We start from the raw sequence: 24043 nt of genomic DNA, 5'->3' as shown, positions 1-24043 counted from the left end.
AAAAAAAAAAAAAATGATTAATCATGGAGAAAAGACAATGGTTCCCCGGTGGTCCGTAAAAATATTTTTCACCTTTTCCCTTCCATGGGTGAAGTATCTACGATGAATCGGGGGCAACATTTTCGTCCGTGGAATGCCCAAGTAAAATTCTGCCGGCATTCTTCGAATTGTTGTCATCGTTTCAATCGTTTTTGCGGAAGAATGGAAAACGTGGAATTAATCGATATTAAAATTTCGCGAAAATTTGGTTTCGCCAAGGGATTCGATTTTCTTTCTACGAGAAACGTAAATTTTCGAACGTGTATATACGTTGTATCCTTTCCCGAGATTTTATAAATTCGATTCGAAAAAAATCGAAGAGAAAGGAATGCCGCGTGATTGAGAGGCTATTTAATAATCAAGCCTTGTTAAAATTTAATCTCATCGATAATCGCGTTGCGATCCTTTTTTACGAGCGGTTAATTAGCCCTCGTCTCTTGTTGCTATTTTAAATACACGGCAAAGAGGAGGGACGGCCACTTGTTCCTCGTTTTCACACCCCTTTCGCCTGTACCGAAATCAAGCGTGACATGACACACGTTGTAATCCGCGCAAAGGGTTGATCCCAGTTTAGCCGGCTGTCCGTAAACCCGGTGGAACCCGGTGGACTTAAGCCCAGGCAAATTTGAATCCGTCAATCTTGAGCATCCGAGAGAAAGCATACGTGTAATCATCCCACGCGCGTGTAACATCCGTCCAAACATTAAAAGCTTTTTTTTCTTTTTCTCTCTCTCTTTCTCTCTCTCTCTTTCTCTCTCCATCGGTGTCAGAAAAGATTTAACCCCAATTTTGGAACAGACTTAATTTCATCCTGACCAAAAGTGACACTTTGAGCGAACAATTCGAGAGATTATTATTTTACATTGTATGAACAACGAAATTTTCTTTCGAGAAAAATCTAAATTATACGAAAATGGATGAGAGGTTGGATGGATATCCAACGATTGAAGAATTTAAATTTTTGAAGAGCTCTTCTAGAAATTGATATTCATCTCATTGGAAATATTAAAAATAGGATTATTTATCATTTCTTATTCTAATGGAGGAATAGTTTGGCAAACAAAATATTACAATAAAAAGCAAACAAGGCTAAATTTATAAATTAAAAACTTGAGATTTGAACCTTTCTGATCAATATGTAAATTATATTCTTTTAGAATATCAAATGATATTTCAACTATTTGCCAATATTATTTTTATCTTCATCAGCAAAATTAATAACACACTGATAATAAATATCTTATCGTGATATTATATCCATGTTATAATTATTTTATAAGAGATTTAAATTGAAAATTTATAAAAACAAATTTACTGTACGGACAACGAAAATTGTATCGAGAATCGAAAACGATAAATCGTTCGTGAAAATGTGTCCTCGATTTTCCGTTGAATATCCAATAATTAATATACGAAGCCTAAATCCAGCTTAAGGGAATATCGTTCGAATATCGTTGCCAAAAATGAGACAGAAAAGGAAAAGAAAAAGACGAAATTGCTCGATGGCCGATGAACATCGAATAAGGCGAAACGGTATTAAGACAGTAGGGCGAGTTTCCTCAAGGCTGATGTATCATTTGCCGGCGAGTCGTTAGGCGGTTTCAATTAGTTTTCCACGTTGCTCTCCTGGCCCACCATCCACGCACGAGTATGAGGGAAGGAGCAGCACAGCCCTTAATCGTACAGTCCAGTTTTTTCTCATAATTAGGAAAAGCTCGTTAATGCGTCCCCTACTATCTCTTTTCACCCTCTTTCTTTCTCCTTTCCGTTTGTTCCCTTCTATGTGAAATGATTTCTCCTATCGTGTTGTAAAGTATATACTTCTTTCTCTTTTCTGTTCCCTTCTATGTGAAATGATTTCTCCTATCATGTTGTAAAGTATATACTTGGATCTTCTAAGATTCAAGAACATGGATCTTCTTGGTTTGAAATGATATAAAATTAAAAAAAAGATTTTCTTCAAATATGATTTTGAGGAAGAAATATAAGTTTGAAAAATGAATATTAATTTCATGTTCTGATTGTTGAGATTAATTAAAAATATATTCTATCTTTTTATTCCTGTTTTTTATATTTGCTTGTAAACAAAAAGAAACTGAATGAAAATATTATTGGTTATACTCAGATTTGTGGAAAACATGTGGAATGTGTTTTTGTGGAAGTTATTTTTTGCTAGTAATAATTAAAAATTTGATCTTTAAGTGAAAAATTTTTAGTTAACTATTAACGTTTTTTTATACGCTATATAATTTATAAAAAATATCTATACACAAAATAATACAAATGTATCTAATTTCAAACATATATATATGTTTATTTTTATTGTATAAAAATTTTAGTCACAAATGATAAAAATTATTTTAAAAGAGTAAATTACTCACCAATTTAATAAATTATAAAAGATGTTAATATTCTTAATCAAATATAAAATTCTTGATAGAAATTACGAAATGTCAATTCGCACTTTTAAAATCACTATAAAATATAATGTAATATAAAATTTTTCATTAAAAATTAATAAAAAATATGATTACAAAATAAAAGCAACAATAAATAAATAATATTTGCAATCATATTAAATAATTTATTAATAAAATCTACAATTAAAAATAAAAAAATTATAAGAATATCTCTTTAGAATACTTAAAGACCTACTAATACCATCTGTAGGCGTTTTATTGAAATAATTCGATGTGTAATTTGGCGGAAATTTTAAATTTAAAAAATTATCTATTTTTAATAGACATTTTAATGAAATTTTATTATCTATTGCTTATGAATATAATTATTAAAAATAAATAGAAATAGCTTATTTCTATTTATTTTTAATAATTATATTATATATTATTGAAAAATATAAAAAAATATACAATAAACTCACCGAAGGAAAGAACGCCAACTGTCCAAAAATCCCTTCTCCACGATATAAAATGCTTTTTCTGGCTCTTCACATTTTAATATTTCATTCCTATTTCTACCATGATATAAATCATTTAATTCGTCCTTTTGTTGTTTGGCTTTTATTTTATCATCTTTTTTTGCCTTCTGTGCATTTTCCATTTTTTCCTTAACGAAAAAATACCCCGATATTAAAATATAAAATAATTTCATTTTTATTTCAAATATAATTCCGAAAAAATACCTCACAAATGGAACATGAGCTAGAACCAATAGGATACTCCTTAGATTCTGGAAAGTATTTTCGAAGTATCATCCAAGCTTCGCGGGGTACTATTTTTCTTGTTGAGTCTGGTGTTTTCAATGAACCATGCTCACAAAGTAAATCTTCATTAAAATAAATTATAACTTCGTTCTCTTCTCCCTCTCCTGATTCCTTTATTCGTTCACTTTCCTTACTTTCACTTTTCCTATCTTCTTGAATACTATTCGGATCTTGACAATCTTCGTCCTCGATTTCTTGTTCCATATCGTCCATAAATTTTTCCATTGCAAGTCTTCGCCACGATCTCAATGAATCAGCACCCACAACATAACTAGTCTCGAATCTATTATCATTAAAATAAAATTTGTTTTATTTTATAAAACGATTTATTGGTTTAAATTATAATTAATATAGGAAACTTACGGTTCTTTAAAATTGCGAATGAGTTCACTAACTTCCTTGTAATCACGTTCAAGTGACATCTTGAAACGAAGTAGTTTATATCGACGTTTCACACAAACTTCGCAAAAAGAGTTTTCATCCAAACGTGGCCCACCACGATATTTATCATAAAGTATATCTGCAGCAGCTACAGGAATACATTTTGCCCGATTCACTTTTAAAGGATCAAGTCGATAATGTGTACACATCAATGTAGAATTATCTATTGGTGGTACTCCATCAATGAATGAATGTCCATTTAGCCATTTTGATAACCAATCATTTGGAATCCATTGATATTTCTCCCATGAAATTACATTCGAAATAATATTATATACATCTATGACAAGTTGTCTTTTTAAATTCTGATCTTCAATCTCCTTTTGCTATAAAAAAATTTTGTTAACAATAAAAAAATATTTCTAATTCAACTATTTAATTCTAATCTTTTTTTATAATCTTTATTTATAATATATACCTTTTCTTGTTGAGTTGCCAATAAACTCAATTCATGTTTTACATTTTCTTGTCTTACTAAATCGCGCAATGTTGGACTCACTTCCCAATTTTCAAATTCCATCTGTTAAATAACAAAATATTTTTATATAAATATCATTAAAAAAAACAATTCAATATACCGACCTCTTCGTAAAAGTCACGTTCTCCACAACTCATAGCTCTATGTGCGGCACCGTTTAAACGTTTGTAGTCTATCTTCACAACTTTGGCTAATGATTTTTTAATAAATATATCGTGCTGATTTTCTTTATTATCGAATTCGTAATGTTTGCCATTTTGTTCATCAAAAGTAGATTCCTCTCTTACAGATACTTCCATTACAATATTTTCTGAGGATATTTTCGAAATTTCCATTTCCTGTTTAGTTTCTATTCCAAGCTTTAACATTTTCTCAGAATTATTCACATCCGAAATTGTATCATATTTACATTTTTCTTCATCTAATGAAACTGATTTTTCTTTAACTATCACGATGTTTTCTTCATGCATTGTGTTACAATTGCTATTAGTTTCTGTATCTAATTTTTTTAATTTATTTTTTTTTGTATTATTTATTCGTTTTTCAGAAGTAACTTTTTTATAAACTAACATGTATGCAGTGTTAGAAGATAAAAATCCTTTCGGTATACGACCTCGTTTTATGATTTTTGAATTCTCTGTAATAAACAATTCAAACTTTATATTATTTTATCAAATAAAATATTATAAAATATAAAATATAAAATAATATAAAATAAAAATATAAAATATTTGTTCATTATATTACAGAAATTTATATTTACCATTAACTCCATCCTCGATTCTTTTATTCTGCATTTTTTCTACTTTATCATCACTAAATTGGTACCATTCCCCATTTGAATTGCAAATATTTGCAATATAATGACCCGAATGTGCAGATGGTCCTTTATGACTCAAAACTGCTACAAGACTATACAAATGAGTTTGTAGCGGACACCTCACATATTCTGACATATCAAGATCTTCGGGAAACTGTATAAAAGAATTCAACTTTCTTTTCTGCCCAGAATCTCTAACAAAGATAAATTATAAAATAATTTATTAACATAATATAATAATTGAATAATATAATATAAACATTATAAAATAAAAGTACCTATGAAACACAAAACGCATTAACTGTATATTTAATGTTTCTGGAAGAGATTCCAAGCGTATAAAACGGCGCGCATCTTTTTTGTCATTGCAGGTAACGCAGTGATACTGATTTGCTCCAGTCAACTGTTCCACAGACAAGTATTTCTCTATTGCCTCTTTCAAAGTGGCTGCAAGTTGTAGATCCAATTCGTAGAACGTTGTGGACGTCGGATATTCAGTTCCGCATTTCGAGCAACTGCGCCAAACATAAAACTCGCGTTATTTAGAAAGAAATAACTTCTCTCGGTCAGATCAGTTGATCGCACCAGTCATCGCAGCGAGCAACGTGTCCTACCATGTTCTCATCGTCAAGATCATCAGCATCATCATCGTTTAGGACAATTCTCATTTGTTTTCCACTTCAGAAAACCCACCAATTGATATAGCTGTATTTTCCTTGGGTCAGCCTCTGCAGCATCTGCTTCAGTTCTGAGTTTTGTTGAAGTTTCCCTTCGATATGGCAGAGAAGCAGCTTGGAGAATTCCTGTGCATCCTGCTGAGTTCTAGTATCCAATGACAACGCGATTGCAAGGTTCATTGGATCGAGTAGACGACGATTTCCAAATTGCATCATTGCAAATATATATTGCAACTGTCCAACTGCTGTCACTGGATGAAATGGTACTCCTGCCTTCTTAGCTTGACATAGTGCTTCCTTTTCCTCTGGATCATCTGTGATATTCCACTTGTATATTATTCTCCTAAAAATATCAAATTTCATTTTATAGTTGCAAATAAATTAAATATAAAATAAATTGATATTTATAAAAATGCATACCTCATATCTTCATTATGAAACCACATTTGAATTAAGCTATTAACATAACAGGTTGCACCTAAATTCTTTAGACCAACATATTGTGTAGGATCGCGTAACTCAGATAAAGAACTTTCTAAAGGCATTACTTCAGCAGGTTGTGACTTCATGTATTTTTCTTCTCCTAATCCAGTCAAGCACTGTGGATTGTTTGTGCAGTTACGTCTAAAAACAAATTATATATTTATTTTTAAAATATTTAAAAATATATTTATGTACATTATATTTATATAAGTATATAACTTACTTGCAATTTTTACATGCTTTTAAACCTATTCTATAAGCAGTTTCCAAATGTATCCTTTCTATTTGGTCTAAAACCACACCTTCCACCCAAGCCCATGCTAATTTGTCTAAATCAGTCTTTTTTGTTGGTGGCATTTTTACCTATATTATAACAAATAATAATACATTTTTGTAAATAAAATCAAATATTTCTATGTTAATTTTATATTAAGATTAATATTTTTAAAAAAATACTGTTTTTTATTGATATGTTGAACAATATTATATTAAGAGTAATATATACATTTCAAATATATGTCTCATTTCGCGCCATAAGAAAATCACAATAGAATCACAGAATAAAAATGAAATGAAAGTGCCATTTAAAATAATCAATTTTTTAAAAAGAATATTATCGAAAGTTTAGTAATATAAACGTAATTAAATATTGAATTATGAAACTTAACATGTGATATGTAAAGTTTTATATATCGAAAATATATAATGTATACTTACATAGAAGTACTGTATGTTCCTGATTGTTGAGGTTATGAAAGATGCCGCTGTGAATATTGTAAAGTACTGTTTTTCTTTTACAACATTATCTGAATGTAAAAGAACTTTATTACGTTCGCGAGCTTATTGAACGCAAGCATCTATTGATAACTTCCGTGAACAGATAAAAAAGTATCATCAAAACACTATAACTGTTTGTCGTATACACTAACCGCCATATGCAATCGGCTTCGACCTAGGCGCGCGTCAAATCAATCGCTGCGTAATTCATTACATCTAAATTAATACATATTTTTAAAAAATAAAAATAATATATTATATTATTTATTAAAACATTAATCTTTCTCAAATATAAATAATAAATATATCTGTATACGCATAAAAAAAATTTCATAAATATTAATATTTGTTACTTTAATTAAATAATATATATAAAAAATTTTCAATAAAAAAATTAAATAGCTAATATTAAAATTGTAAGTTTAAATATTTTGTTCTAATTATTTATTATATTTTTATCATTTTAAAAACATCCTAAAAAATGTCTGAAGATAAATTAGGTAAATATTATTCTATATTTTTATTTATTTTATTAATAATAAAAATATAAAATATTAATAGATAATTTAAAAATATTTATATTGTATTTACAGTTGCTACTGATATTCTACTGGAATTTTTAGAAGTAGCATTCAATCATATCTTATTTTTTAGAAATTTATATCCTAAAGAAATATTTGTAAAAAAAAAAATTTATAGCGTAATTGTATATATTTCTGAACATCCTGAGCTTAATGAATACATAAAAAATGTATTAAATGCAATTAGAGAATTAGTGAAAGAGAATGAAAATAACGTTAAAGCTGTGAATCTAGTTTTTTATAATAAAAAAAGAGAGCCAATTGAGAAATTTATTTTTGATTTTATTAAATTACAAGCAAATAGCACAGAGTATGTATCCTTAAAGGAATTTAATAATAATAATAATAATAATAATAATAATAATAATAATTTAAAATTTATTTTAGAAAAGATCCATATTATTTAAAAACAGAAGAATCATTAAGAACAATTTGTTTGAAATTATCAATGTGTGAAGCATATTTGAAACCATTGCCAGAAGATTCATCTTTCTCCATTGAAATTCAAACACATGAAACTGCACATATTATGTTAAGTGAAAATCCTCATTGTGAAGATTTTCCATGGATTATCGATGAAAATGCTTTTGAAATGACTAACAAAAATTTACTTCCATTGAAAACTATAAAAACAGATTGTCTAAATTTGCAAATGTATGTTATTGAAGATGAAAATAAGAAATGCACAGATTAATTACAACTATATGTAATAATTGATTTTATAATATGTATTTATTAAATAATTATTAATCTTAATTATAAAATGTTTAATTATTTTTTTATTTTACCATTTCACCATTTATAATGTCATATAAGATAAAAAATATAAGTAATTATAGTTATAACTTCTATTAATTTTGTTTCTAAACTTTATCATTTTTATCTGAGTTAAATTGACAAAAAAATTCATAAATTATTAAATAATTATTGAATCTTTTCATAAATTTAAATAATTATTGAAAAAATAAACAATTATTTATTCTAAAAGCATAAAATAGATCAATAGAAAAAATAAAATAAAGATTTTAAATAATATAGAAATATATCAAATTTAAAAAAAAATACTTCAAATATAATTTCTAATGCACATGTACTTTATAATAATTAATAATTATTAATAATTCAACGAAAGATTTATTTTTAAATATATATAGAAAATTGTTTAAAATTTATATTACAATGCAATTCTAAAAATGCTCAATTTTTTTCTAAAAAAAATTTTATTCGTATAATTAAAGTGTTAATTTAATTTATTAAAAAGTATTAGGAATATATAACTAAAGTTATGTTACTGATTTTCATACATCGAAAAACTCTTTTCTATCTTTCTCTTATAACCAATTCTTATTTTGACGTCATATAATAGATGCAAAAAGCCTACTTTGAAATTCGATATTTCTATTAACAATTTTATTCTTTAGCAATTTTAATAGAAATTATACTTTTAATTTTCTTATATTTTTATGTAAAGATAAAAAATATTTTTATTTTACATTCATATTTAATTTATTACTAATAATTTATGAAAAAATATTTTTAATTATTAAATTATTATATAGTTTAAATTTTACCAGACAAAGTCAGAAAAAGAATGAAATAATGAAAACAAAACTAATAGTAAAATTTTATTTTAATAAAAAAATTTTTGAAAGTAAAAATTCTATTTACTTTAAAATCAATTTTTTAAATTTTATTATATTTTATACAGTGTAAAAATGGTACGTATAATATTATTTTTTATTTATTAGAAAAAGAAAATTGATTAAAGTATTTTTCTTTTCTCACATAACTTATAAGATATTTTTAATCAGTAATAATACTTATTTTCGTAAATTAAATTAATACTTATGTTCATGAATATAAATATATACATAACTGACAAGATCTTCATTTTAAATTTTTTGTTTATCTTATAATGATATTATGATAAAAAAAATCAATATAACCTAATATTTTAAGAATAATATATCGAATATATTTTTTTGTAAATTAGACGTACATTAAACTTATTACTACATAAATATGTAATATAGATTTGAAAACATGTGCATTGTAAAACAAATTTACAAAATTATTTCAATAAATGCTCTATTATATCTTAAATTAATAAAATGTTAATAATTTTTTCTTAAATCGTAACGCACATATGTTACATTAATCATGTTTTGTTGTTAATAACAATGAACACGTTCACCTATACATATTGTGCAGTATAGAGCAATTATTATTTATGCTAAATACAAATTTTTCGAACCAAATGTCAAATATACAATATAGTATAAAGCGACGAACATGAAATTAATGTAATACTTGTTTTTATTACAATGATTTCACATATCCAAAGAAACATTATTTGAAAACGTTATTTCCTATATTTGTAATATTCACATAATATTTAATTTGTGTATATTTAACATCTAAAAAGCAACGTTTTGAAATAATTTTTCTGAATTGTAGATATGTTTATAATATTTAAAAATCATATAGTTTAATAAACAATGAAAATTAGTTTAGCAAATAATGGAAATGTAGGTAGGTGAATAATAATGAAATTATAACTGAGTTGCAGTTTATATAGTATTGTTTAAATCAAGACGTGGCCTTTTGCTATGAACTGTAGCAGCATCATCTTCAGAATCACCATTAGCAGACAAAAAATCACGTTTTCTATCAGCATGCTAAAAAATATAATTGATAATAAAGTAAATTTAAAATTTAAAATATGTAACAGAAAATATTATTTAAAAATATGTATATAATTTTATACATTTTTATCCCAGTGTTGATGAAGATACCTTAGTAGTATGGTTGTTTTCTCTGTAACTATAACTGAAAATAATAATTAGATTTATATTTATTCTTATTGTAAAATTATTATAAATATATATCCTAAAGTTCTTACTTTGTTCTGAAGGATGATCTTTTGTAGGAAGATAAACTGAAGGTTTTTTTACACAAGTTCTGTTTCCACTATCTGTATGAAAATTAGCGAAGTTATTTTCATTGTGAGAAGGCAGGCCCTTTAAAAACTCAGCAACAGACTACAAAGAAAGAAAATCAGATTGAATAATTTAATTTCTAAATAAAAATAAAACCAAAAACTTGCTTTCTCTTTTAAATAATGAAAAATTAAAAAAAAAATTTACAAATCATATTTTTTTTTTGTTAAATTATATAGATTAAATATTTAAAAATAATTTATCCATTTATTATTAAAAAAATTGTAACAAAAATATATAAAAAGTAATTATTTTTTTCAACTAAAATTCAAAGAATGATTTATCATTTATTTTTAAAAAATTTTAATATAAGTTGTATATAACCTAGAAAACAATCAGTTCATATCAAGAAACAATTATTATGAGATTATAAATAAAAAATATATTTTACCATTTTGTAATTATCTGACATATCACGTTACCAATCACTTAAAATATTTTTATTTCTCGCTGGAGAGAAACTAATTTTTAAAACTTTCTAATTGATACGAAATCAACTGCCATCATTTCGCCGAACCACAGAATCCAAATGTCTAGATTCTATTTCTCTAGTTAATGACGTAATAAGTAACAAAAAAGTATCTTATTCAAAGCGGCAAAATAGAAAATTCATAAATATATAATATATCATATCTATATATTTTAGAAATATTGAATAATTTTCTTTTTTATAAAGAATATTTGCAATCATAATTTATTATTTAATTATTTGTTAATCTATATTATATATATATATTAATAATATATATATATATATTAATAAAAAATGATTCAATATATAATATTTTGCATAATTTTAAAATAATTTAATATAATTATATAATAATAAAAATCTGACTATCATTTTTTTTTAAAAGATTTCAAACAAGTCTAGATAATGTAAATAATGTCATGTTTGACATTTCTCAATGTAAACATAACCAAAAAAAAATCGTAGATATTATAATAAAACTTATTTTTAAAAATTAATAGAATGTACAAAAGAAAATGGAAGAATTTAAGAAAAATTGATAATGATAATTTTGAACTTGAACCAGAAATAACTAAAAAATCGCAATGTTTTTCAAGAGTTAATTTTGCACATATAGCATTTGATTGGAATGAAGAATATTTCGTTGCAATTGATACAGCAGGATATTTATATTACATCGATTTAACAAATAATTATCCTTCTTATAAAAAATTAGGTAATATTGGAAAAACAACATTTATAGGATGTAATCCTATAAATAAATTTGAAATATTAGTTGGTCTCACTACAGGTGATATAAAAATATTAAAAATAAATATAGATGTTTCTCAATTTTGTCTATTAATTGCTCATAAAATACCACCATTACAAATTTCTTTTTACAAGAAATATTGTTTAACCTTTTCATGTAAAGAAGTTATAATATGGTGTTTACATTCTTGTAGTAAAGCTCAACAATTAAAAATTAACACAAAAAATTGTATAATAAAAAAAGCAAGTTTCTCAAATTTAGGACACATTGCTGTACTGTATTATAATGATAATTTTCAAATATGGAATCACAATCAATTTGAAAATAATATCAAAATTGATGCAAAAATATTTGGTATACGAAATATTAAAGATTTTGTATTTACACAAAATGGAAGAGCAATGATTATAGTAAATATTCAGAATAAAATTGTCATTTTGAATACATGTAACTGGAATTTAATGAAAACTTTAAGTTTACCAGATAATTTTATTGGAATAAAACATTTATCTCTCGTACCATCACCTTTGGATGGTGGAGCAAATAATATAATAGCTTGTATTTCTTCAACTTACAATTTATATTTTTTTGATCTGAATAAATCTTGCTTTATTAATATTCTACAACCTCTTAAACCAATAAAAAAAATTATAATTTCTCCTACTGGCAGATACATAACATATATAGAAAAAGAGGGTCATTTAAAGTTCATAATTACTGAGAAATTATTTTTAGACAAATGTGAATCTTTACAAAAAATAGAACCATGTAGACCAGTTGCACATGAAATATGTGATCATTTACAATGTGTTAGACAAAATATTAAGCGCGAATTACGTTTAGAAAGATTAATACTTATTCTAAAAGAATTTGGAGAATATCCTGAAAAATATCGTGTATTAATATGGTCAACTATTTTAAATTTGCCAGCCAATAAAAGTGCATATAATGCTCTAGCTAATAAAGCTGCCAATATAAATTTTACTTTAAATATTTTAAAAAATCATCCATTAGCAAATAGAAGTAAAAAAATATTATTAATGACAATAGTTAATTGTTTAATACAATGGTGTCCTTTATTAATACAATGTTCATTTTTACCAAATTTAGTTTTTCCATTTCTTATGATTTTTCAGGTAATAAAATAAATAAATTAAATAAATATTACGATTAAATAGATAGAAGATCAAAAATATATTAATTGATTTATTTTTATTATAGAAAAATCTACTATGTGGATTTGAACTTATTCTGAGTATTTTATTAAACTATTGTCAAAAATGGTTTGAATATCATCCTTTACCACCATTAAATGTATTAGGTATAATAGAAAATATTCTCCTACAAGCAGATCCATCTTTATTAAATGTTTTTTGTGAACGAAAAATAACATCCAGTGAATATGCATGGCCACTTTTAAAGACTGCAATGAGTGAAGTCTTGTCTGGTCCTGAATGGTTAATTTTATGGGATCATTTAATATCTTTTAAAAAACCTTCACTTTTATTAATGAGTGTTATTGCATACAGTATATGTTCTCGTGAAATTATTATATCTTCATTGCAAACGCAAGAAAATATTAAAAAATATTTTATTAAACAAGGCCATATTGGAGCACAAGAATTATTAAAAGTCGCTCAGAAGCTTGATAATAGTATACCATTAAGAATACATCCTAGTTATTATCTTAGGTATAATAATATTCTTTAATAAACATAAAAAACGATATTTTATATTGTTTTCTTATACATTAAAAAAACACTCTATATCATTTTTTTTAGAAATGAAATAATTACATTGCCTTTTAAAGGACCATATCCTCCATTTATGCCAAATGATTTTCCAAAATTTTTAACAGATGAAATTTCTATCTTCGAATTAGAAAAATTAAAACAAAAAGAAATTATGCGTGAATATAATCATATAACTACAAAAATTGCAGAAGAAAATAGATTAAAACATGAAGCAAAAACTTTTATAGATGAAATTCATCAAATAAGATTATCTGGTAAGACTATAGATTATTAAGAATTTTGACAATATAAAATTCAAACTTATTTCTTTTTTAGAAGCACAAAAATGTTTCAAAGAATATGCATTTAATAAGGATTGGGAATTGAAAGCAACAGAAGAAGATATATACAAAACTAAACATAAATGTATTTGTGATCAATTTCATGATATTCCACATTTAGATTTAGAAACTTCAAGTAATGAAGATATAGTAGATTTAAAAAATGATAAAACAAAATATTACCAACAATTACAACAAGATGTAGACAATTTGGAATATGAAGTACAAAGTTTTTTAGATTCATTAAGATCTCAAAAATCCAGAATAATTAATACTTAATATATTTTATAATAGAAAATTAATATATTTTTTTAAATATGTGAAAGATTAGAATATAATAAAACATCATATATCATTTAAGAACTTATTAAAACATATAATTATAAAATTTATGTATAGTATTTACAATATTGTGATTATAAAATATCTTTATATAAAAATATGTTATCTTTATATGGAATTATAATAAAAAATTGTCATATACATAGATTTTTGCATATTACAAAAATATTTTTTTAAATGCTTTGTTTATAGTGAATAATGATGATAGAATAATAATAATAATATTGTATTTTATATTGTCTTTAAACATAAAATTATATTTTTTATGTATATTATTTTAGAATTAAGAATCATATTGAATAAATGAATGAACAGGTACACTAAGTTTTTCTCTTCCCTTTAGTCCAATTAATTCAATTATTGTTAAACATTCAATTACTTCACCACCAACTGCTTTCACTAATTCTACTGCAGCTTCCATGGTACCTATTTAATTTTATTTTTCTAATTTTTTTTGAAATTTAATAAAATTTGTTTTTTTATTATTATTGTCTTACCTCCTGTTGCTAGTAAATCATCTACAATAAGCACTCGGCTTCCTTGTTTTATTTGTTCTGTTTGTATTTCAAAAGTATCCTATATCAGATAAAAAGAAACAAAATAAAATACATAATGTTGAAAAATTAAAAATTGAAAATTACATTAAAATAACTAATAATGAAAGAATTTTATTTTATTTACTGACCTCTCCATATTCTAAATTAAAGGTACGATTAAAAACCTTTCCTGGGAGTTTTCCTTTTTTTCTAATTGGCAAAAATGGTTTTCCTAATTCCATGCATATTATAGGTCCAAAAAGAAAACCTCGTGAATCTAAACCAACTATGAAATCTACTTCAAGAAATAAAATATGTTCCACTATTAAATCTTTCATTGCTCTCACTGCGGAAATATTGCGGAAAATACCAAATATATCACTAAAAATAAAGTTCTAAATGTATAACTTTTTAAATTATAACAAGATTAATATATCAAGATTATAATCAATATATATAAATTATTAAAAAATATTATTAAATAAAACAATTTTATTTCTTACCGATACATAATACCGGGTTTAGGAAAATCAGGAAAAGTGGCAATTGAATCTCGTAATAACTGAATCTTTTCGTTTTTATTCATATTCGTTATTTTAATAATTCAATGGCTGCAAATGATATATATAAATAAATATATGTAATATCTCCTGCTTATATGATAAAATTTCAGAACAAAAAATAATATACGAATATTATTATTACATAACTAAAATGAAAACATACCATAAGATTATAAAAGAAAGAAAGAAATGAAGTTTGATTAAGATATCACGTGCGTAAGTATTTATATAAATTACATTGTGATATTCACGAATGATGTGAAGTGACGAAAATTTTCAAAATGGATCATAATTTCACAGATAAAATTGTTATATAAAAGTAATTAGAAGTAAAAAAATACAATTTTCTAAGTAATTAGATGATAATTTCTTAATTTTTGAATTAAAATTCAAATTAAAACTTAAATTCTTAAAAATTAATAATATTTAAATATTTTTTTTGTTTGATAATTAAAAACATGTGTTATAAAGATATCGGAAGATATTTATAATTCTCAAATGAGAAATATTATGATTTATAGTTTTAAAATATTTTTGAGAATTTAAGTTTTAATTTAAGCTTTTAAAAATTAAAAAAATTTTGTTTAGAAGTTGAGATATTCATAATTTTCTATTTTTATATATGACAATTAGTTCCATCTGTTCGTTGTTAGATGGTGTCATAGTATCCATATATCTATAGTATCGTTTTTTTCATATTCGTTATTTTAACAATAATTTTTCGTAACAATTTTCTCTTTATTATTTTAATTTTCTATCTTTATATACTAATATAGTATGAATTTAATATATTTATGTATTTATATAAGTGTTAAAAATATATATTGTAAATATTTTTTCGTATTTCTATGTTTATGAAGTATTAAAAAAATTTAATTTAAAAATTGAGAAATTATGATTTTTCTATTTTTTATTTTTTGCATCTGGTAATATTTTACATTTAATTCATAAATTAATTTTGCATATCATAATTTCATATATATAATATCATAATTTTAAAAAATTATTTTTGTACATAATATAACATATCCTAAATATTTATATTACAATAAAAATCATTCAACAAATATGCTGTATGATATAAAAATTTTATAATTTAAGAATTTACTTCTTGAAACTTATAAAAAATATTTACATTTTTTTTTTATATATATTTAAATATTAAATGAAAAATACATTTTAAAATTATATGAACTAACATTATTATAATATACATTATTATAATTTTTTATATAAAATATTAAATTCAAATATTGTTAATTAAAATAAATTATTATGGCAGTGTAAAAACTGGGTGCTTAAAATATTATTAGATTGTTAAAATTCATATCTTTTTTCAATTTGATTTAATTATATTATTATTTATTTTTAAAATTTTTCTTTATGATCTACTATTTATTATTCTATTTAGAATTATCAATTTTATGACTAGTAGAAAGTAGCTCATAGAAATAATCTTATAAAATAAGATCAAATACAATATTCTTTAACCGAATAAATTATTCGATTCCCACATTTTTAAATATTCATAATAATAATAAGCTGTAATTATTTACAAGAATCAAAAATATGGAATTGTACTTGAAAATGATTTAAACTTTTGTTGTAGCTAATAATTTAATATAATGTGCTTTATGTGTTATTTCAAATTCCTGTGCTGGTAGGAAACATTGAGTTTGTATCCTAGGATGTCTCAGCCTTTTCAAAACGCTTCTACCAATTATCGCAATTATGATTAAAAGAGCACAGCTAGCTCCAATTATCGTTAAAACAATTAACTCTGTATTTTGTTTGAATTTTTGTACTTCAACGCAACGTAATCTATCTCGATTATCTATAAAATTTGTGATAACGTCTTCTTCATTAACATCGTCAAGACTTGCACAAACTTTATAACGACCGGGCAATAATACAGCTAATGTCACAAACGTTAAGCTACAATTCAACTTTTGTTTATGCACTGCAGATTCAGCATCAAAAACAACCACAGATAGTTCGCATTCAGGTAAATTTGATTTTTTCGAGATTGATAAGGTAACATCGACATGTAAAAAACCTTGATCAGAGACATTTACATGTACTCCAGTTATTCTAGTATCTAAAGAAGAGACAGTCTCTAAATTTCTCCCAATTTCTTGATCTTGTTGTAATTCTCGTTTAGATTCTTCCAAAGTTATTACATCACTACAACCCAAACCTAAGGAGACATCATCATAACTATTTGGCACTAGAAGTACTACACAATAACGATATTTATGACCTAATTGTAAATGTAAGGAAGCAGGTATGGTAACTGGAAGTGAACAGGGATCTCTCATTATACGTGAATCACAATGAAGAGAACTAGAATCTGTCTCATTCTCGGTATCACCTATAGTTTCATAAACAATTAAAGTATCACAAGTATATCGTTCTGTACACGGTTCTACATGCCACAGGAGATTAATACCAGTTGATTTATCATAGTGGAATTCTTTCAATGTTAATTGAGCTCCTGCCAAAGGTAATCTGGTCATGATTGGTGGTGTCGGTTCACCACAAAGAAGATTACCGGGAGAAACTTGCGTCAGTATACCATTTTCTAAAGCAGGTGGTGTCGCACAGACTGCTGAAGACTTATCTTCTTCGTTTAAGCTAGAATTGCTCAACCAATTGGCAAATTCTAAAAGCGTACAATCACAATTCAAAGGATTATCTGCCAAAGAAAGTCTTGTCAGTCGTAATTTCGATGTTGGTACGTCGCTGGCTACCATTGTAATATCGTTATCATCGAGACGAAGATCTTGGAGACTTTTTAATGGTACTACCAAATCAGCAGTCAGAGATCGTAAAAAATTATGCGTTAAATCGAGAGTTGTCAATTTTTCCAAATGTGCCAAAGAAGCGCTGGATACCGCAACAATACGATTATTTGCTAAATCAAGTCTAATAAGAGTTGATAAATATTTGAATGAATGATCTTCCAGCACATCAATCTATATAAAAACAAAAAAAATCAAATATTTCCTCTATACTTATTTTTATATATATTTAATTTTTATGTAGATTGAATTACCTGATTATGACTTAAGCTGAGATAAGTTAAGTTTCTCAAACCTACAAGAGCTCCTTGTTGTACATTTATTAACTCGTTTTCAGAAACAGTAAGGAAACGTAATCGTGGCATTTGAGGAAGAAGATTTGGTCCCATTGGACCCAGTAATAGATTATTAGACAAATCAAGTTCTTCTAAACTTTTAAGACCTCTCAATGCTGATAGAGCTGATACGCTTAAACGATTTCCACGCATTCTTAATGAACGCAATAAAGGTACTGCAGCAAAAGCTTGGGGCGATAGTTGTGATAATAAATTGTCGCACAAATCTAAATATGTTAGATTTGACAAATCCTGAAACATTTAAATATTTATATGTCTAATCTATAATGTTATGAATTATTGATTTTCACATTTATCTTATTTTCAATTATTTATTATATATTTAAGAATTTTTAAATTTTACCTTAAAAGATCCAGCTTCCAACATTTTCAGTTTATTCTGAGACAGATCCAATCTTTCTAAACCGATCAAATGTGATAAAGCTGTAGTAGGTACAGAATCTAATAGATTGTTTGGAAGTCCAAGAGCTTGAAGAGGTGTAATAAGCCCAACGAAAGCATTTTCATGGATATGTTTCAATTCTCCGCTAGAAATGACAAGCCCATGCAAGGCAACATCTTCCAAAAAGCGAGATGGTAATAGAGAAATTCCTGTTATTGTTACATCCAGTAAAGAAATCGTTCCTGGACGACTAAATTTCAACTTTTTACTGATAATCTGTGTAAAAAAAAAAAAATGTTTCTATCTTTTAATATTCAATTCAACTTAGTAATGAAATCAATCAATATCAATATAATCATAATATAATTCTATTATGATAATATGTGAATATAAATCATTCGAGTTACTCTCATGACAAATTTAATTATACATTCTCTATTGCATAATGAAAATCATTTGATTCCCAAAGGAGTATTGTAAGGCTGGATATTCGAAGTAACTGGTAACGGGACATTCAACGCAAAACAAGCATGTACAAGACAGAGAGACCGCACAATGGTTTGTTGAACAATGAATGGAACTTGTAAAATATTTTATTGATCGTCTATACATCCACGCTTTATATTATTAAAAAAAATTTTTAAATTATTAAAAAAACCACTGACCTCGATAATATTGAAAAATAGCAAATCTACGATAATTTTGACTATCATGTTATAATTATTTCAAAATATAAATAAATTATATGATGTATTTTTAATATTTTTTAATATGATTTCATTAGTAGTTTTTAATATGATTTCAGTAAATACATATATTCAATTGCTATTAAATGCTATATAGATATAAAAATTATACCTGTAAAGCGGTTCTATCACCGGTACATCTTAACGTGTGTGGAAAGTCACAGGAACATTCGACGCCCGCTTTTGTAATATTTGGACACTCCCAAATTGTGTCAGACGAAGGTGAGGATGCGTGGGATGGATCTTGAATATTTTCTTCATCCATGCTTTTTATATTTGACAAATTAACCATCGTCCTCTCAGTTTTATTTAAATTAGATGTAGTTGTGACCATCGGTGCCAAGATGGTCGTCGAGATTGCGTTGGTGGTTGTTCCATCTTCCAGGAAACCATCCATTATTGCGTCTATACAAGACGCTATCGTTATTAACAATAAAATTAGTAAGCATCGAGACGTCCACAGCATTCTGAAATATATCATTATTTATAAAAATAGATATACTATGGATATATTTCTTTTATATAAATAAATATATTCATATGCTTAATATTAAAAAAGTAAAATGAAAGAGCGAAAGAGAGAAATGAATAATGATGCAACGAATATCGACTGAATTTCGTCCTTTCAGTCATTTCAGTACTATTACTATTACAATCATTTAACTAACCCAATTTTTCATCAACTACAAAATTTTTAATTCTACTTTTAATATGAACAATCAATAATCTATCTAATTCGTATAATTTAATATCGGTGAAACCGGCTGAAATCAATGTCCCATAGTTATTATACAGAATTATGGCTCATCAGTCGAAACGATTTAGAAAAATTGATAGAGTTGGACAAAAAACTACAAAAAACACCCCGTTGGAAAGAAGAAGCTGAGGAAGCGGAAATTGATGTAAAACATGGATTGGATTTACTTCTTCCAGTTTATCTTAAGTATTAATCCAAGATATAATCTTACGAACTGTTTACAAATGGTAGAAATCGATGGAATATGTTTTCAGATATCGTAATTTAGTGAAGAGACTAATAGTTTGCCATGATCAAATGGTACAGACGCAGAAAAGAGAATTGATAAAGCGGATTCTAGATTGTGCTGTCGGTCGAATGTTAGAATACAAGCAAGAGATCGTTAATTTGAACTATAATGATCATCAGTTTAGTAATTTTATAAAATTTTATAGAATTTATATTGAAAATGAAAAATATATATTAATAATTGTTTAGATGGCCTGATGACTTTATGAAACAATTGAAATATACGCCAGATGATGTGGAAATTCTTGTGTGTGCAGCAGGTAAAGATATTGTAAAAGAACGTAGAAAACGTATTCAAAAGTTGATAGAAGATGCTATAACAAGTTACGAAATTACTCAAATTTATATAAATATTATTAAATTATTAATAAAATAAAATATCTATCAAAAACATGAAATTTTATTTTGAATAGTATCAGTGAAGGATGAGAGTAAAGAACCTTCTGAAATAGATATTAGTGAACTTACCCCATCTCAGGAAAGCATAAGATTGCGAAGAAGAAGACTTAGAGAAAAAACTCCGACAGATGAAATACCAATCTTATATGAATCACCGGAAAAGATAGCAGCTCGAAAAGCTGAACGAGCCATGTTAGAAGCAGTATTGCTTATTCAATCTCATGAAAGAGCAAGAGTTGCTCGTGCTATTGGACAAAATGGTAGAAATTCTATAAATGAATTATTATTTGATAATAGTTTTCTAATAATAGTTTTCTAATAATAGTTTTTCAATATTATAGTGGTACAAGAACAAAAATATAATAAAAATGTAGCGATGGGATTAATCATACCAAAAAAAATAGATAAAGCTACATATCTTAATGCTGTTAAAACAATACAGCGAGCCTGGAGAACATACGCAGCAAAAAAAAAATTGAAAAATCGAATCGCACGCACAGAAGAATTATTAGGCATGACGATACCTAGTTGGAAAAATCAAGAAGTTTTTAAAAAAGATAAGGAAAATTTTGAAAAGAAATTAGCTTTAATGTCAGTTTTTGCCGATGAAACTGCAAAAGCAACAGAGAAAGAACAAGCAAGAGTAATCTTTTTTCAAATTATCCTAATATTTTAATTTAAATGTTTCTTATATATTTTATTTTTAACTCTAATTTTAACTCTAATATTTTAATTGCAATAATTTAAAAAAAACTAAATTATTATTTCATTGCTTAAGTTACTAAAAATTAAGCGCCCTGGTTTAATAGAAGATATTACGGATGAAATTCGAGAATGGTTCATTTTATGGTATGACGAATTAGGACATTTCTACGTATACCCAGCTGCACATTTAGGTGGCAGTGTGTTAATTGCTACCGGACAAACTATAACACCTCAAGAATATTTGGTGGAGAAGAAAGCTAAAGAAATGGAAAAGAAAGCACCAGAAAAAGTCAAAAAGAAAAAAGTCAAAAAGAAAAATAATTGGATGCCGGAAACAAAGGCATTTTCCCTTCTTAATGAAGCTAATCAATGCTATAACTATGATTGGAGTCATCGATATGCAAATGATTTTCAACAAAAAATATATCATGATTTAATCACGGATGAACTCTGTTATAAACTTCAATTGGAAACAAGAAAGGTTGTAGATGAGTTGATGAGATTGGAATTGCAAAAATTGAACGCAGCACTGAAAAAAGACTATGCGGCTGATTTACGTCGATTTGACGTACCTATCGACAAACGTAAATTATTAAAATCATATTTAATATAATATTAAATAAAAAATTATGAAAGATAATATTTTACAATAAGTTGCATTATAGAAAAGTATATTAGATATAGGATACTATCGAATATTATTCATTAATATAATCATATAATTTCTTTTATAGTTATATAACAATAAACATATAGATTTCTATAACTATAGTACATATAATCTTTAATTGAAAATAACTTGAAACAATCTTTCAATATAGTTGTTAAAAACCAATATATTTAAAATTAATTATGTTACATCACTGAATATTTCTATGAAATTAATAAATAGGTAGAAGAAGACCACCCCCCAGAAAGAAACCTCCACCATCACCTGATGATTTTATAGAAGATTTCAAAGAATTGGTCAGAGCTAATATCATTAAAGATTATCCATCCAATTCCCTCAATGATTGGATAGGAGATCGTTCGTATCAAAATTATGAAGCAATTCTTGAATTTCGAAATTACAAGCATCGATTGGGTGAAGTTAAACAATTAGTCATGGAATATTGCATTCTTCCTCTTAGTACAAAAGAAATTCATCAAATCGCGCCATTAATCCAATCCGTTTGTATCTGTGGTCTTCCTCATCAAGGAAAGAGCTTTTTGGTGAACGCTATCTGTTCTGAGGTTTTTACATTTTTTTTTCTTTAATCGTGTCTAAAAAAATTTCAAAACCAATATTAATAAATTTATAATAGGTCGGAGCATTATTATTCGACATGTCACCATCAATATTGGCGGGTAAATTTATGGGACCCAAAAACGAGCACAAATTAATCAACACGATTTCAAAATTAGCTCGAGCATATGCTCCTTCTGTGATTTTCATCGATAACAGTGAAAAAGTTTGGGCAAAAAAAGTACCAGTGGATGAAATATATTTAAAACCGAAACGATTTGCACGATACTTCCCTAAAATGGTGAAAAATATCAAGAAAGGTGATCAGGTGACTTGATAAAAAATTTTCTTAATAAGGATATAAATATTATAACATTTTTCGTATTTTATCCAATTTTATTTGAGAAAAAATCAGAAAAAAGAGTACTTCGATTTCACAATCGAACGAGCTTACATATACAAGTGTCTCACCTAAACTGGTAAGGAATGTTAAAGTTGGTGATCTGGTAGCGCCCACTTTATGAAATTCTTGATATTCCTGTTTCGACTCTTTCTCCGATATGAATGAACCACCTCAATAAGCCAGTCGGAGACTTTCCCTCTTTCTCTTTCCCAAACGTCTCGATCGTTCGAAGCTGGTCATCAATGAAACACCTCCTACCGAACGATTTGGACGTAGGTGGTACCGAGTTAACGTAGGATTTAGAGTGTCGGTGATTCCGGACCGATACTGTTACTCATTGGCGTAGAATTGTATCCTACGATACAAAATTAATATAGATATACGCTATATTAATATAGATATACGCTACACTTAGTTGCAATTTGAAGAAAAAACTTGTCTGAAATTAACTATTCTTTTGCACAAACAAATTTGATTATTTTCGAAAGAATAAAAAAAATAAAAAAATAAGATTTGATACATCAGACCGCAATGTATTTTTCAGATTCTATTTCTCACGACCGCCACGGAACCATATGCAGCAACAGCACCCTTCATGAGAATCCACAACAAGTTCATAATAATTCCTCTCACGGACTACAATACGTTATACATGTTTTACAAAGATGAACTGATGAAGTATTACGGAATTGATCGCAATATCGATGTCTCTAGTATGGCAAAAG

At 26.1% G+C, this 24043-nt stretch overlaps 7 protein-coding genes and 1 long non-coding RNA gene across 11 annotated transcripts in view; 4 read left to right on the top strand and 4 right to left on the bottom strand.

The window, feature by feature from the left end:
* The window catches only part of LOC102679698 (ubiquitin carboxyl-terminal hydrolase 48-like), a 77611-nt gene extending 70471 nt beyond the window's left edge, over positions 1 to 7140 (bottom strand). The window contains exons 1-11 of one of the 3 annotated variants that reach the window (XM_031510896.1): positions 6879 to 7140; positions 6385 to 6524; positions 6099 to 6302; positions 5695 to 6021; positions 5280 to 5516; positions 4945 to 5195; positions 4286 to 4818; positions 4122 to 4223; positions 3626 to 4029; positions 3182 to 3545; positions 2921 to 3105 (exon numbers count right to left, since the gene is read on the bottom strand). In XM_031510896.1, the coding sequence (XP_031366756.1) occupies positions 2921 to 3105; positions 3182 to 3545; positions 3626 to 4029; positions 4122 to 4223; positions 4286 to 4818; positions 4945 to 5195; positions 5280 to 5516; positions 5695 to 6021; positions 6099 to 6302; positions 6385 to 6518 (2741 nt within the window). In that variant the 5' untranslated portion in view covers positions 6519 to 6524; positions 6879 to 7140. Of the gene's footprint in view, positions 1 to 2920; positions 3106 to 3181; positions 3546 to 3625; positions 4030 to 4121; positions 4224 to 4285; positions 4819 to 4944; positions 5196 to 5279; positions 5517 to 5615; positions 6022 to 6098; positions 6303 to 6384; positions 6525 to 6878 lie in introns of those variants that run through there. The other 2 variants (XM_006616725.2, XM_006616727.2) reach the window with 2 other exon arrangements.
* A 127-nt stretch (positions 7141 to 7267) lies between these two features.
* On the top strand, positions 7268 to 8272 carry LOC102679585 (mitotic spindle assembly checkpoint protein MAD2B). Its single transcript, XM_006616724.2, has 3 exons — positions 7268 to 7438; positions 7532 to 7829; positions 7907 to 8272. The coding sequence occupies exons 1-3, from the start codon at positions 7420 to 7422 to the stop codon at positions 8211 to 8213; spliced, it is 624 nt and encodes a 207-aa protein (XP_006616787.1). The 5' UTR covers positions 7268 to 7419; the 3' UTR covers positions 8214 to 8272.
* Positions 8273 to 9469: 1197 nt separating this feature from the next.
* Positions 9470 to 11249, bottom strand: LOC102678505 (DET1- and DDB1-associated protein 1). The gene is made up of 4 exons (XM_006616715.2): positions 10910 to 11249; positions 10422 to 10560; positions 10287 to 10348; positions 9470 to 10197 (listed from the first exon to the last, which is right to left on the bottom strand). Exons 1-4 carry the CDS (start codon positions 10928 to 10930, stop codon positions 10090 to 10092), a joined length of 330 nt encoding a protein of 109 aa, XP_006616778.1. The 5' UTR covers positions 10931 to 11249; the 3' UTR covers positions 9470 to 10089.
* A 99-nt stretch (positions 11250 to 11348) lies between these two features.
* Positions 11349 to 14565, top strand: LOC102678636 (TBC1 domain family member 31). Its single transcript, XM_006616716.2, has 4 exons — positions 11349 to 12877; positions 12963 to 13432; positions 13523 to 13749; positions 13811 to 14565. The coding sequence occupies exons 1-4, from the start codon at positions 11492 to 11494 to the stop codon at positions 14092 to 14094; spliced, it is 2367 nt and encodes a 788-aa protein (XP_006616779.1). The 5' UTR covers positions 11349 to 11491; the 3' UTR covers positions 14095 to 14565.
* Positions 13882 to 15502, bottom strand: LOC102678769 (adenine phosphoribosyltransferase). The gene is made up of 5 exons (XM_006616717.2): positions 15420 to 15502; positions 15197 to 15304; positions 14843 to 15074; positions 14655 to 14733; positions 13882 to 14583 (listed from the first exon to the last, which is right to left on the bottom strand). Exons 2-5 carry the CDS (start codon positions 15277 to 15279, stop codon positions 14441 to 14443), a joined length of 537 nt encoding a protein of 178 aa, XP_006616780.1. The 5' UTR covers positions 15280 to 15304; positions 15420 to 15502; the 3' UTR covers positions 13882 to 14440.
* Positions 15503 to 16811: 1309 nt separating this feature from the next.
* LOC102679204 (toll-like receptor 6) overlaps positions 16812 to 24043 on the bottom strand; it is a 9620-nt gene continuing 2388 nt past the window's right edge. Inside the window, exons 2-6 of one of the 2 annotated variants that reach the window (XM_006616722.2) lie at positions 23387 to 23673; positions 19654 to 20008; positions 18757 to 19071; positions 18312 to 18644; positions 16812 to 18231 (exon numbers count right to left, since the gene is read on the bottom strand). In XM_006616722.2, coding sequence (XP_006616785.1) covers positions 16849 to 18231; positions 18312 to 18644; positions 18757 to 19071; positions 19654 to 20007 — 2385 coding nt within the window. In that variant the 5' untranslated portion in view covers position 20008; positions 23387 to 23673 and the 3' untranslated portion in view covers positions 16812 to 16848. The remainder of the gene's footprint in view (positions 18232 to 18311; positions 18645 to 18756; positions 19072 to 19653; positions 20009 to 23386; positions 23674 to 24043) is intronic. The other variant, XM_006616723.2, reaches the window with a different exon arrangement.
* On the top strand, positions 17639 to 19434 carry LOC116185745. The gene is made up of 3 exons (XR_004150651.1): positions 17639 to 17759; positions 17847 to 18056; positions 18395 to 19434. It is a non-coding gene; the product is annotated as an uncharacterized LOC116185745 (long non-coding RNA).
* The window catches only part of LOC102678973 (IQ and AAA domain-containing protein 1-like), a 5042-nt gene continuing 1006 nt past the window's right edge, over positions 20008 to 24043 (top strand). Inside the window, exons 1-9 of the mRNA XM_031510967.1 lie at positions 20008 to 20484; positions 20553 to 20705; positions 20776 to 20909; positions 21000 to 21245; positions 21327 to 21628; positions 21764 to 22274; positions 22583 to 22923; positions 22995 to 23243; positions 23863 to 24036. Of these exons, the coding sequence (XP_031366827.1) occupies positions 20315 to 20484; positions 20553 to 20705; positions 20776 to 20909; positions 21000 to 21245; positions 21327 to 21628; positions 21764 to 22274; positions 22583 to 22923; positions 22995 to 23243; positions 23863 to 24036 (2280 nt within the window). The 5' untranslated portion in view covers positions 20008 to 20314. The remainder of the gene's footprint in view (positions 20485 to 20552; positions 20706 to 20775; positions 20910 to 20999; positions 21246 to 21326; positions 21629 to 21763; positions 22275 to 22582; positions 22924 to 22994; positions 23244 to 23862; positions 24037 to 24043) is intronic.

This window comes from Apis dorsata, unplaced genomic scaffold, assembly GCF_000469605.1.
Source record: "Apis dorsata unplaced genomic scaffold, Apis dorsata 1.3 scaffold_269, whole genome shotgun sequence".
Classification (NCBI taxonomy): Eukaryota; Metazoa; Arthropoda; class Insecta; order Hymenoptera; family Apidae; genus Apis; species Apis dorsata.
This window is presented reverse-complemented; position numbering and strand designations above follow the sequence as displayed.